Source organism: Rosa rugosa, chromosome 4 (genome assembly GCF_958449725.1).
Source record: "Rosa rugosa chromosome 4, drRosRugo1.1, whole genome shotgun sequence".
Taxonomy (NCBI): Eukaryota; Viridiplantae; Streptophyta; class Magnoliopsida; order Rosales; family Rosaceae; genus Rosa; species Rosa rugosa.
The window spans coordinates 56,554,407-56,566,916 of record NC_084823.1 but is presented as its reverse complement, the minus strand read 5'-3'; the positions used below and the strand labels follow the sequence as shown (position 1 = coordinate 56,566,916).

Here is a 12,510-nt window from a genome sequence, read left to right as displayed (position 1 = left end):
TTCCTTCTGGTACATAGTTAACTGCATTCATTAATCTTACTATTAAACAAAAAGGAAAAAAAAAAAAGAGATATTGGTCACTTAATTGGAACCATTGCATTGCATTTCAAGAATTTATAAGCATGTAAAAGGCAGGAGAAACCACAAAATAAGTATGATATAAGAACTGTTTGTAGAGATTGTAATGACCACCATCCAAATTGATAACATGGAAATGCCCAACGAGCAAAACGCCCAAGACTTCAAACCAAATAATGAATACTTGCTCATGTGTTGAAGAACAAATCTGTACATGCAGGGCTCCACAGCTAACGAAAACACCAGCACTGAATGGGAAACTTAGAGTTCACCAGTCCTAGCGTTTAGTTGTCGCTTCAACCTTACAAAAAGGGCAAGTATTTTTATGAGCAAGCCACTGTTCTATACACTGTAAGTGGAAGAGGTGTCCACAATTCAGTCTACCCATCTCATCATCTGCTTCATATTCCTCCTATGAGCATTGAACAATCAAGGATTAAGAAAATTACAGCCCGTAAAAAGATAAATATTCAAAGTAAACAATAACAAGAGTTTTCCAAGCTCACCTGACAAATGATGCACTTGCCATCTATTTGCCCAGGTGAATGTTGTGACCGATCACTCAACATTGATAGCTTAATTTTTCGAAGGCACCGGCTTATCTCATCTTCTTTTAATCCAGTACTCACATAACCAATTCTCTCACCTAACTCAAGCAGTTCCTATTTCCAGCAGAAAAGAAAAAGTAAGGTAACTGTCAAAACTAGACCAACAATTGGTATCCAAAAACATAAATGATTTGACATAGAAAAGGGATTTAGTTTGTGAATCTAACCTCGTATGTCATGTTATCAACATCAAGTCTCCACTCTCTATATCTATCCATGTCTGATCTTCCACCCATCATAAGACTACTTTGAAACATCATAATCTGCAACCACCATTGCACAAACATACAAAATCCCCAAACTGAGTTAGTCATTATGTTCACTGACACAGATATCTTAACATACGAGTCCAACACAGACTGTGCTACCATATAGATTCAGATACTCCAGACAAAAATCTATACCGTAACTTAAAAGAACTTGTTATAGTATGCCAAGTTGTGCAGATTGCTTGCCAAACCGACATCAGCTAAATAACTATTTGCAGTACTAAACCAAGTCATTGACAGAACGGGCAAAAGCAAGAGTAAAATCTAACTATATTGCAACTTGCAAGGCAAAGTTAAAATGAAGAGCATAGAATAAATCACCTCTGCGAGGCCTTCAGGAGAGGCATGGCGAACATGTCGATAACACCTACTTCCAAACACCTCTGATCCAGGGCGGCTTAAGAGGAATTCAGGTTCAGAATCAAGAAACGAGATAGTATCCGGGTTCACAGTTCGCCTTGCTAAACAAGGACGCTGCCGAAAAGAAGTAACCAAACAAGTTAGTCAGAGCTATACCAAACCAAAGATAGAGTACAAGCAGATACACAACTTGTTGAAACTTGCACTCAAATATCATAAAGTTAGTCTTCAACCTTAAACAAGCCTAAAAGTGAAATGAAAGAAGAATATACCCTAATACGATTGCTGAGAGTCAGAAGTTTAACAGAAACGAGGAGCTAATATAAGGTTTGGGGTATACTATGAGTCATTCAGCCAAAGAGTTTTTTCCGTTTAGGTGACTACGCAATTAAGAGTGCACTTATCGCCAAATACAAGCAAAGGGCTTGTCAATCACAGAAACGTAACTCAAAGGGTTACTCCTTTTAAATACGAAACAAAATAATAAAACAAAACAAAAAACAGTGAAAAAACAATAAAAAAATATGATAAATATATGGTTTGACATATGACCAATGTAACAAAAAGTGTGAATATTGATCAGCATTTGGCAAATCAAAACCGAAATGATAAAAGGAAAGGTAGAAACTTTGAAGCTGAGAAACTGAAACTGAAGCACAAAATCAAAGTTGAAAAACAATAATGACGAAGACCATCCATGCAATTAAAGCATTCAAACCCAATATTCTAAGATATCAGTAAAAGCCTGAAACAGAGAGAAGCAACAAACTTCAAAGCATTGAAACCCAGAATCAATAGGAAAAGAAAGAAAGACTTGTACTACTACTACTACCTCCCTGTGGCTGTTCATCCTATTATGATCCCCATCAATCTTGCCTCTTCCAGAAACATTTCTCCTAGCCACAACACAATCCACAGAGCCAGCAGTCTCTGCTGAGAACCCAATTCCAGGCCCACACCAAACATCCTGAAAATCCATACAAGTTGCAGAATTCAACCCAAACCCAACAGGCCCATCAACCACTCCTTGGTTCTGGCTCTTGTCCTTGAACTCATTCCTGACATTCTTCTTATTAACCTTTTTCTTCTTCACCTTCTTCCCTTCCCAATCTGCTGAGCTCCTGATCACAGCTGGCACTGAGACTTGCTGTGAGGCTGAGGCTGTGCAGCCCATGCCTCTGAACTTTGCTGATGAGGGGAAGTTTGTCTTCTTCTTGGTGCTGAGGCTTGAGGATGAGGCTTCATTGGTGGTGGTGGTGGTGGTGAAGCTGGAGAGGAGGAGGGAGGAGATTGTGGATTTGCAGCGAGTGGATTGGATTATGGATGGTGCTGGATTTGGGTTGTATGGATCTGTTTCTGAAATGGGCTGGATTAATTGGCTTCTGGGTCTTCTCCATTTCATGTGCTCTGAGCTCTCTGTAAGAACAGGCATGGTTTCTTCAGAAAGAACAAAGAATACAGCTTTACCTTGGCCTGGTTGTGAAGGAGAGAATAGGACAATGGAATGTGATGAAGAAGAAGAAGAAGTGAATTCTTTAGTGGAGACTTTGGAGAGAATATACTAATAAAAAATGGAGCTTTGATTTAATGGAAACAAAATAAGTGAGATGAGATTTTAAAATTGTGGGGTTGTTCCTTTTTGTGGGTTGGGTAGGTGGGCTATATGCTATAATGCTTTGTCTTCTTGTTGGTTCTCTCTCTCTCTCTTTCTTCAGGAGGAGCCTCTGTAAACCCTGAGTAAAAATTTCAACTTTGCTTTTCTTTTCTTTTTTCCTCCTCTGGCTTTTCTTTTTAGGCCAGCTGATGCTTACTCATCAGAAACCCCCAAAGACCAAGATGGGTCATTTGGGACACAGCACCAAGGAAACAACACAAAGCCAGGAAATGGTTTTTGAAAATTTTAAGGGATCATCACTGTCTTTGGAGACCAGACACAGAAGAAGATAAGAGAAGAGGAGAGAGGGTAGTGTGGACAAACAGAAAATTCTAGTTCCATACAAAAAAAAAAAAAAAAAAGTCCTGTCAGAGATCTACTGTGGTCAGCATTTGGAAGGGTCCCACTGCCAAAATCACAAGGTCAAAATTCATCAGTGCAGGGATTACATATCTTTTTTAGAATTTAATCATACCTATGCTTGGCATGTACTACAGTCTCTGCTTGCTCTAAAATCTAAATAGTTGTAATCATGTGAAAGGGGGCCTAACTTTGACTCACTTGCTAGAGGGGGGGGACCATTCTACCAGTGTTTCACTATTTCATGAGTTTATGATTTATTAGATTACAGTCATGTTTGTAATCTCAAGAATTAATTCAGTATAACAAATCTAAGAATTCAAGTTAAAACGACATGTATTAGGTAAATTCTCATTAGTTTGATAATCCGAGTTATTAGTTTGGACATAAAAATGGACTTGAATTCACTTTAAAATTATACGTAAACTCTCAACTATTTGAGTGACTAAGTAGGACATAAAAATGCATAATTAGACTTAAAATCAAGTTAAAACGATAAATATTAAGTAAACTCTCAACAATTTGATAATCTTAGGGACCGATCAGGACATAAAAGTGCATAGTTAGACTTGAATTTGAGTTCAAACGACATATATTAGACAAACTCTCAACCATTTGATAATTTGAGTGACTAATTAAGACACAAAAATGCATAGTTTGACTCATCAATATGACATCACGGGATCATTAAATTTGGTTATCTTTTAACTTTAGATGCTATTTTTAATTGAGCTTTAACCAAACTACCAAAGAACTGAGGCTGTGACATCTAAATTGCTAGGCTATAGAATATACAGATGTATATCACTCTCCATAACCACTTCTTCTCAGCCTCATTACTTGTTTAATATCCCACAAAATAAATTATCGATGTTTAGTCATATGATTCCCAACTGTCTATATCTCCTATATCTCACATGATCAAACACAAACACAAATGACAAAAGCACCCCTTCAAGCTGCTCAGATTTTCTGCTCAAGTTCATCTTCAACTTATCATGTGTCGTGGTGCCACTAGAGTACTAAGGTCATTTTCTGTACTTGGAATTTATATAAAAACCCAGAACAGGGACAATACCTTTCTTTAATGCTATTACCCTTTAGTTATATCACAAATTCCCAACCCACATCAATTGCTGTCATCTACACTTTTGGGGTATAAACCTCTTAAATTTCGCTCTTGGATGAAAAAAATTCAAACATCCAATTATTCTCAAAGTCTTGAAATGAGTCCTTGAAGAGGTAATTCAAAAGTCTAAAGGCTCAAAGACATCAAGAATAGCTTTTACAACATTTTCTTTACCTAATCCCTTTATTTATTTGGTAAAAAAAAAAAAAAAAAAAAAGCCCTAGCCTAAGCCCTATAACTAAGACAAATGTAACAAAAACCAACAAGAATTAATAATAGGCTTTCACTTTATACATTCCAAAAACATTCAAAATTTCTGTATAATTCCGAGTCAAAGTAAACTTATCAAAAGTGGTACAATTGAAAATGATTTGAAGAAACATATACATAATTTTATTTAGGGTTAGGGATCCCTAAGCATTGTAGTTATAATAGGAAACTTCCTTTTTATTTTATTTTCTCTTTTATTTGAGAATTTCAAAGGCATCTTAAGAAGCCCACCCCGTGACTCCATAAGTTGAGTGCAGATTAAACTAAAGAAAGTATGTGATTAATTATATTAACTTCTCGAGGTATTATAATGGCATTGATTTCTTCAATTCTTTTGTTAATTAACAGGTTAATTAATTTACTAATTTCATTGTTTGGGGCTGGCATCCCAACATGAACCTAGTTCCGTGCAAATGAATGTTTAGAAATTGTAAAACAATTCATTCAAAGGTGTCTCCAATTTTCCTGGTTGGCATTTTCGTTTCCATTCATGGACAGCTTGACTTAAAATATAATCAAAAGTGAAAACACAACAGTGATTAGTTCCATAAAATGGAAATTAGTTGTCTAATTAGAAGATTCTACTTGTGGGTGAATGGGTCCATGCTCCTCCAAGCAAAAAAAATAAAAATGGGGCTTCCAGTTTCTCAACCATTTCACCACAAATTCCGGGTTAAAGCGTTTTTGCTTTCATAATTTTATCATTGGGTCAGATATTAATATCAAGCTTTTTAAGACCTACTCTTTTGCAAAGAAAACTAAAAAAAAAAATTCATTATTGTTTCTTTATTTTCTCATAATTCATAATTATAGACTCACATTACTTTGTTTTATTTTTCAGATCCAATCTCAATTCCAGCCTAGATTGTAGTTTGCTCTCGATGAAGATATTTTCTTTAATAGTTGAATTTGATTGTGACTGAATTGTGAATTTTCTTACTTAGAGACTTTTACTAGCTTTCTAATTTTCAGAGTTTAGAATTTCTGTTCTAGACGTGTTATGTATTCGTTTCCAAGATATACATCACTAGTATAACTCATATACTTGGAGTAGTCAACACATGCAGGAAGACAATTAGGTTATTTCTACATGGGAGTAAGAACATTGGTGCAAGGTTGATTTATATTTTGTTTACCAAATCTCTCACTCTCTGTAATACCAGTAAAATCTTAGAGACGATGTGAGCTTTACTAATAGTAATAGTAATAGTAAAGCAGCAGCTAGGAGACTGGTAGTAGATTAGAATTAGAAGCAAAGAAATCGGCTCTTGATGAGGAAAACACTGTACGTTCAAGCTCCTTCTCCCTCTTCCATACTAGCCGCTGTAATTTCTTGGCTGATTGGTGATTACGATCTGGTCCTTTTCAACATTTCGTTGTTTTCAGAAAGCTTATAATCAAAACCATTTTTTGTCGGTCACATCACTCAGACTTAATTCGGAATTGCTTATCAAACTCATCAAACACTGAAATTACTTATAATACTTACTGGGTTTCATTTCAAAATCGTAATAGTATGAACTACGACTATGCGACATAATTGAAAACCAAAAGATCTAAAGTCAATACATGCATATGATGTAAGAGCTTTGACAGCAACAGGGTTTGGCTTAATTTTATGAAAATCTCTCTTTGCTCCTAAACAATTGCCAATTTCATGTCTCATCATTCATTGTTAAATTGCAATGAAATTAAATGAATGAATTCGAGATGCATGTTCTTCTGGACGTCATGTGATTTTAAATAAGAAGAAAGTGAGTCCGTGTGACTCATGCCTCATTATTATTGCTGGACGTTAGAACTTAGAACATGACTTGTTGCTTAGAATTGGATAGTTGGTTTCTAATTCTCCATCCCACAAAATGAAATTGAGAGTTTGTATTAGGAGTCACAATTTATTGATCGAAACCCAACAACCGTCTCAGATCTTGCATAAACATATGGTCATCGGTCACAATTTATAATTTAGTTTGACCGTCGATTTGACATTCAGACACTAATGACAATAAACATTAAGGTCGACTCTTTTCTCTTCATAGATTTGCACATCGTTTTTCAAAAACTTGCGGGTCGACATTGCCATCGGTCTTCAAACCCCAACAATGGAGTTGCTTGATTCGGTGGTCGGTTCCGGCCAAAACCCACCCTAACCCGCCATAACCCATACCAACCCTAACTTGTATATTAAGCAAAATATAAGCCCAATTCCTTCTCAAAAAGTTAGAAGACCAATTCTAAAACCCAAAATGCAAGGTCCAGCTCAACCTTTACTATATTAGTCTTCTCTAAAGCAAAGCTTTCAGTCTCCGCTTAAACCCTACTAGCAGAGAAACAACCCAGATTGAGCTAGAACAATGAAACAGTCTATCATAAGAAATGTCTCCCTTTATGCTCGTACTCGTCTTCTCTCTCCTCCCTGCTGCAAACCCAGTTCTAGGACTACCCAACTCGCTCTTTCGACTCGGCCCAGATTGAGCTTCTACTCGACTGACTCTCAATCACATAACCAAGAGGTTTCCAAAGATGAAGAAGACGACGTCAGTGACGAAGGTATTAACTTTTCCTAAGAAATAGAAGTTTTGGGTTTTAATCATAAGCAGTTTGCACTGTTCATGGATTTGAAATCAAACTTGAATTTGTTGGGTTCTGAGGTTTAAGGGTTTTAGGCTTTCAGCTACTTCATTGTATTCTGTTGGGTTTTGGATTAAATTTTGTGACCTTTTGAGTGATGAAGAATTAAAGATTAATAATTTGATCTTGCAACAATGCAACATTAATAGTCATGGTCCTCATTGTTTGAGAGGTTGTATTCGAAAATATTTTGGGGTTTATGGTTTTTTCCATTGTATGTATAATATGACCGGGTTTTTATTTGCAATCTGATCTCTGCATGTTTTGGTTTCAGAGCTGAAAATGCAGATTGACGACTACTTTAAAGGAAATGACAAGGCAATACCAACTATCTTTGAGGCAATTCTGAAGAGGAAGTTAACAGGGAAGCATGAACAGACTGATGAGAAGTTGATGGAAGAACTTTGCGGGAAGAGGCAGGGATCGCTGAGTGACGATGAAGAGGAGGATGAGGAAGAGATTGAATCTGATTTGGATGAGTTGTATGGGAGTGATGAGAAGGCTGCTGATTTGAATCAGGCAATGGATAAGTTGATGAAGGAAATGCCAATCACGAAAAGAGAAAATTGATGGGTGACAGAATAAGTGAGCAAGCAAAGCTTGACTGGTTCGATGGATTTGTAATGTGAAACCAGTATCCCCTTTATGATTTAGTTTCTTTAGAACTTATTCGGTTCATGGTCTTGTAGGTTAAGCTTTCGAATTCGCAAAATCATGTGACAGTAAGTGTATTGTATTTGCCATTTTGCTGAATGATAAACAGTTTACATCAGTATCCATACCTGTATTAATCTTTTGAGAATATAATATCAGCAAGAGCTACTCAAAGCCAATAACAGCTGAGCTCGTGTGGACTGTACTTTATGTGCATTCTGGTCCTGTCATTTTAGAGAATCTAGCATCGGAAAGGACATGCAGAGCATATGTCAAGTCTTATCTACCATGATGATAGAAAGCAAAGGCCATGTATAAAAGTGAACAGCAATTTGATAAACTTACAAAGGGAAAGCAGCAAGCTTTTCTGTGAAGATTGCTCACCAATGTTTACAGCATCAAAGGTCGCCATATGTGACCAGAGAAAAGGATTGGAATATGTCAACACCAGAAACTGCAGCATTTGCTCGTGTTTGCATCAATGGGGGAGACACCTTATTGGTCCTTTGAAGATAACTTGAAGCACTCTGAGGTTAGACGAAGAAGTCGGATTTTGAAGATTTTAGGAAAGTTGGGACATCGTATTTTCCTTTCCAATTCAGATTTCTATATCTACAGTTAATTAGGTTTCTTGTTCTAGTCTTATTAGGATTCATTATTTTCTATCACAGTCAATATTTTCCTAGTCTATTTAGGTCTAAGGACAGTGCTCTATAATTAGCTCTTCTTCAATGATAGTATTTCTCATATCTCGCTGGTGGACTCTGATATCATCTTCTAGACGTTTGTCTATTTCAATCCTTTTGAGATTTCAGTTCAAATGAATGCAAAGCCATCAAATTCTTCTTCTCAGGGAAAAAATTCGAAATGTGGTGCTGATAATGCGCCAGAGTTTCTATGCAGCGCTTGCTTGTGCATCTGCTGCCCGGTAATGGTTGTCTGGTGGTGCATAAAGCTACCGTTCAAGGTGGGAGGGCACATTGCACGGCGGTATGCTTGTGGTTGTGGATCAGTGAAGAAGACAGTTTGTGCATCATACTCTACAGCATCTGATATTGATTTGGATGATCTGTCTGGTAAGCCACATACATGCTCTCCGAGAGCTCCAAGAAGAAAGATGGCACATATTGATGTGGCTAATCAGCTGCAAAGTAAAAGAGGGTAGCAACCATAGACCTTTATAACCTTTGTATTTTGGAGTTATCGTAGTTAGGAGTTAGGATGCCAATGTTTTATGTCACAATTGAACTGAAATATAGTTTGGTTATATTCCTCCATCATTAATTTTATACAGCAACCTTTGTGTTCTGGTTTTATGTCACAATGGAACTGAATATAGTTTGGTTAAAAAAAAAAGAAAATCATAGTTACAGAAAAAAAAAATATAATGTCAAGAATGGGATTCGAACCCATGCCCTTTCGGACCAGTACCTGAAACTGGCGCCTTAGACCAACTCGGCCATCTTGACTTGTTGTCAGTTTAATACAGGATTACTATATAACATGTGGTATTGTATAGTTGTATTTGCCACAACATTTAATCATTTATTATTTACCATCCTCGACTAGATTCCCTGACACTGTATTTTGGAAAGGCGCATCATATAGCAGAGAAGGGAAGAAAAGGAAAAAGAAAAGGTTGAATGTTCATTGAAATCTAAATGAAACTAGCTACTTGGAAAAGCTCCCTGCCTGTTTCACATGGAGGGTTCAAGAATTTAAGAACAAAGAGGGGAGAGGGAAAGGCAGATAAGTGATAACAATACGAATGATGATCAATAAAACTCCATTGATTGTCAAGAGCATTCTTTTGCTCTATGACAGAATGCTCTTGACAATGCAATGTTCTTAGAGCAATTAGGTGGTTCATCCACTTCTAAAAACTTCTGCAGGAAACTAATGTGTTACAAGTTACAACTGATACAACATCAATGGAAGTCAAGCTAACGTCTAGTCCAACTTTGGATGGAATTCTCCAACCTCACATCCTGAGGCTACTCACCACTTTACTCTCTGTTAACCTAGAAATAGGAAGAAGTATTACTTCATGCACCACAAGCTGCACCACACCCAGCAGCACAAGCTGAGCCGCCATAGAGGTCTGTGTCGGTTGTTGTAGTGCTTCTCTCTTTGGACATACCATCAGCACAAGAAAAAACTATGGCTGAGATAATAGACATTGTGACCAAAACTGCCCAAAACACTAACCAATATTCACCATCATCAAATTTCACACTGCCTATCTCCCTCCATAGTCTCCCCATCTGTGTTTCAAGTTGCTAAATGAAATTGAGCTGAAACCCTCCAAGAGAGTTTTTATAGTGATCAAAAAGTCAATATTCCAATAAGAATTATTATTGTTTGTGTTAGTGGAATCTCTCTCTCTTTTCTGGTCTCTGCCTCTCCACTTTAGGACTTGAAGTGATTCTCTTCTCTCTATTGCTCATGCAAGCAAAAACATAAGAGTGTTTGACATGAAAGATTATTAGTGGGTCAACTCAGTAGCCACTGAAAAAATATATATAAGATGAGTGGTTTTATTGGATTATATATTGGATTGCATTCATATCCCACTCTTCCTTGTCTAAATTTTGATAGGGGGTAGTGGAAACTAGTATGACAGTGAAATTATCACTAGGGACAGTGACCGCCAAATTAACTATATACTGTTTTAGATCTCTGTTCATCAAAATGGCCATCATCTGCTCAATAATGTGCAATAATTTAACAGAGCTATATACCCTTTTGAGATTTTGGCCTGGGAAGGTTGGAACTAGTCCAAACATTATCTTTCCAATGGCATCCCATTAAGGACTTGAGCTCCAATTATTTACCTTTAGGAGATTCATCTAGTAGCAGCCACTTACTACATTGCAGAACAATAATTCAAAGCTAAAACATTATCTTAAAGGTGCACATATTCACTAGGTCTCTAGGATTCCTCTGTTACCCTTGGTTTCTCTTCATAAACTTGACTCCTAGCTCAATGAGTTGTCCAATGTCCATATAAGAGCAATTTACAATTATATATGAGAAATCTTCTGCTTCTGAGCTCCACAAAACCACATTATTACCATTAGTGGAGTAGAGCACAGTTATATATGATTTAAACATCTGTCTTCCAAATTAATCTCCTCAGAAAAGAACAATACAATGTGGTTCATAAAAGTTGAGCCCAAGATCCTGGGCTCAGCATTGAGTTACCATAGAGTGTGATAATATTGAGTCATTGAGTTTTATACAACATTATATTAAGTAATGTTTTATTTACAGAAATCTTCATGGTAAATTTAGTACAATGATTGTATGCGCAACTTTGGCCAGGATGTTAATCATCTGATTTTCTTGTCTTTGACTGGGCCTCTTGGGATTTTGTTGAGGAACTGAGCCTCAAACTTTCTGTATGATCTCTTTATTTCACGGGAAACTTTTCCAGCTAGATGATCAACGTCGTCCTCAAATTTCTCGTACAGAACAGGCAGAGTTTCCAGACACAGGAACCCTTAAACATCATTTGCAAACAAAATCAAGATAATCAGTTACCGATAGCCCTATAGATATTGATCACATTAAATGGAAGTATTAAGATGAACTTGATTAAAAATAACACTTCCTAGCTTACCCAAGTAAAGAAGATTCAGAAAGCTGAAATAGGTTCCAATCACAGACAAAATGTATAGAGAAACGATTGCCTGAACATCATCGATAGTGAAGGAAGTTATTAAGTATAGATAATATAAGCCTAAATTGCACATAATTAGTTCACTGTTCACACTTGAAATTACCAAGATGAAGAATGGTAGGTCTTTTCCACAAGCACTGTCAATGAGCTTTGACAAGAAACGGTTGAACTTTTTATGGACTGTGGAAGCTACATCTCTGAATGTAGAGTCATCTAATATAATTTCAGGTATTCTAGGAGGTGTCCTGCATGTACACAGTTAATTTGTTAAGAGTAGTACTTTAGGAAATTAAAGGATGAAGATTATGTAAGCGAATACATTAGGGAGTAATACATACAATCCGAAGATTTCTGCAACCATGCGCCAAATGAAGATAACAAGCATAGTGGTAATGGAGGCGTGACAGAGGAGGGTGACGAAATTGTACTCGACTACCTCGAAAAGAAACCATATCACGGTCATCACACCCAAAAGCGCCGCCGATACATTTCTGTTCCTCCACAACAACACATCCGCAACTACAAATGTATACAAAAGGATTAACATGTAAACTAGCTTACGTGCTAGAGTATGTAGATGATATAGATTGATGAATGTATGTTACCTCTGCCACCCCCAAGAACCTGATGAATTGGCCTCTCGCGTCCAAAGAGCCTTGAGTGGCTGGTTCCATAGATGTCATCAGAATCCGACGAGTATACTAATCCCGGCATGATCAAGAGTGATTTAGGACTTAATAACTTGTATTGTGGGTTGATATATGTATGAACATTGACCAACAGCAACTTATATATGAATACAGATGTGCCTGACC

General features: G+C 36.9%; 3 protein-coding genes and 1 non-coding gene across 5 annotated transcripts; 1 reads left to right on the top strand and 3 right to left on the bottom strand.

Annotated features, from left to right (window-relative positions):
- Positions 1-73: 73 nt before the first annotated feature.
- On the bottom strand, positions 74-3,233 carry LOC133742830 (uncharacterized). 2 transcript variants are annotated; one of them, XM_062170510.1, is made up of 5 exons: positions 2,145-3,233; positions 1,277-1,429; positions 854-949; positions 585-740; positions 74-490 (listed from the first exon to the last, which is right to left on the bottom strand). In XM_062170510.1, exons 1-5 carry the CDS (start codon positions 2,745-2,747, stop codon positions 356-358), a joined length of 1,143 nt encoding a protein of 380 aa, XP_062026494.1. In that variant the 5' UTR covers positions 2,748-3,233; the 3' UTR covers positions 74-355. The 2 variants fall into 2 exon arrangements, with proteins under 2 accessions (XP_062026494.1, XP_062026495.1); XM_062170511.1 differs by having other exon boundaries at positions 2,148-3,230.
- A 3,752-nt stretch (positions 3,234-6,985) lies between these two features.
- LOC133745372 (uncharacterized) lies at positions 6,986-8,138 on the top strand. Its single transcript, XM_062173433.1, has 2 exons — positions 6,986-7,278; positions 7,634-8,138. The coding sequence occupies exons 1-2, from the start codon at positions 7,083-7,085 to the stop codon at positions 7,927-7,929; spliced, it is 492 nt and encodes a 163-aa protein (XP_062029417.1). The 5' UTR covers positions 6,986-7,082; the 3' UTR covers positions 7,930-8,138.
- A 1,263-nt stretch (positions 8,139-9,401) lies between these two features.
- Positions 9,402-9,482, bottom strand: TRNAL-CAG (transfer RNA leucine (anticodon CAG)). The gene has a single exon. It is a non-coding gene; the product is annotated as a tRNA-Leu (tRNA).
- A 1,760-nt stretch (positions 9,483-11,242) lies between these two features.
- On the bottom strand, positions 11,243-12,486 carry LOC133746050 (reticulon-like protein B9). The gene is made up of 5 exons (XM_062174211.1): positions 12,301-12,486; positions 12,034-12,214; positions 11,799-11,940; positions 11,636-11,705; positions 11,243-11,515 (listed from the first exon to the last, which is right to left on the bottom strand). Exons 1-5 carry the CDS (start codon positions 12,407-12,409, stop codon positions 11,346-11,348), a joined length of 672 nt encoding a protein of 223 aa, XP_062030195.1. The 5' UTR covers positions 12,410-12,486; the 3' UTR covers positions 11,243-11,345.
- Positions 12,487-12,510: the final 24 nt, after the last annotated feature.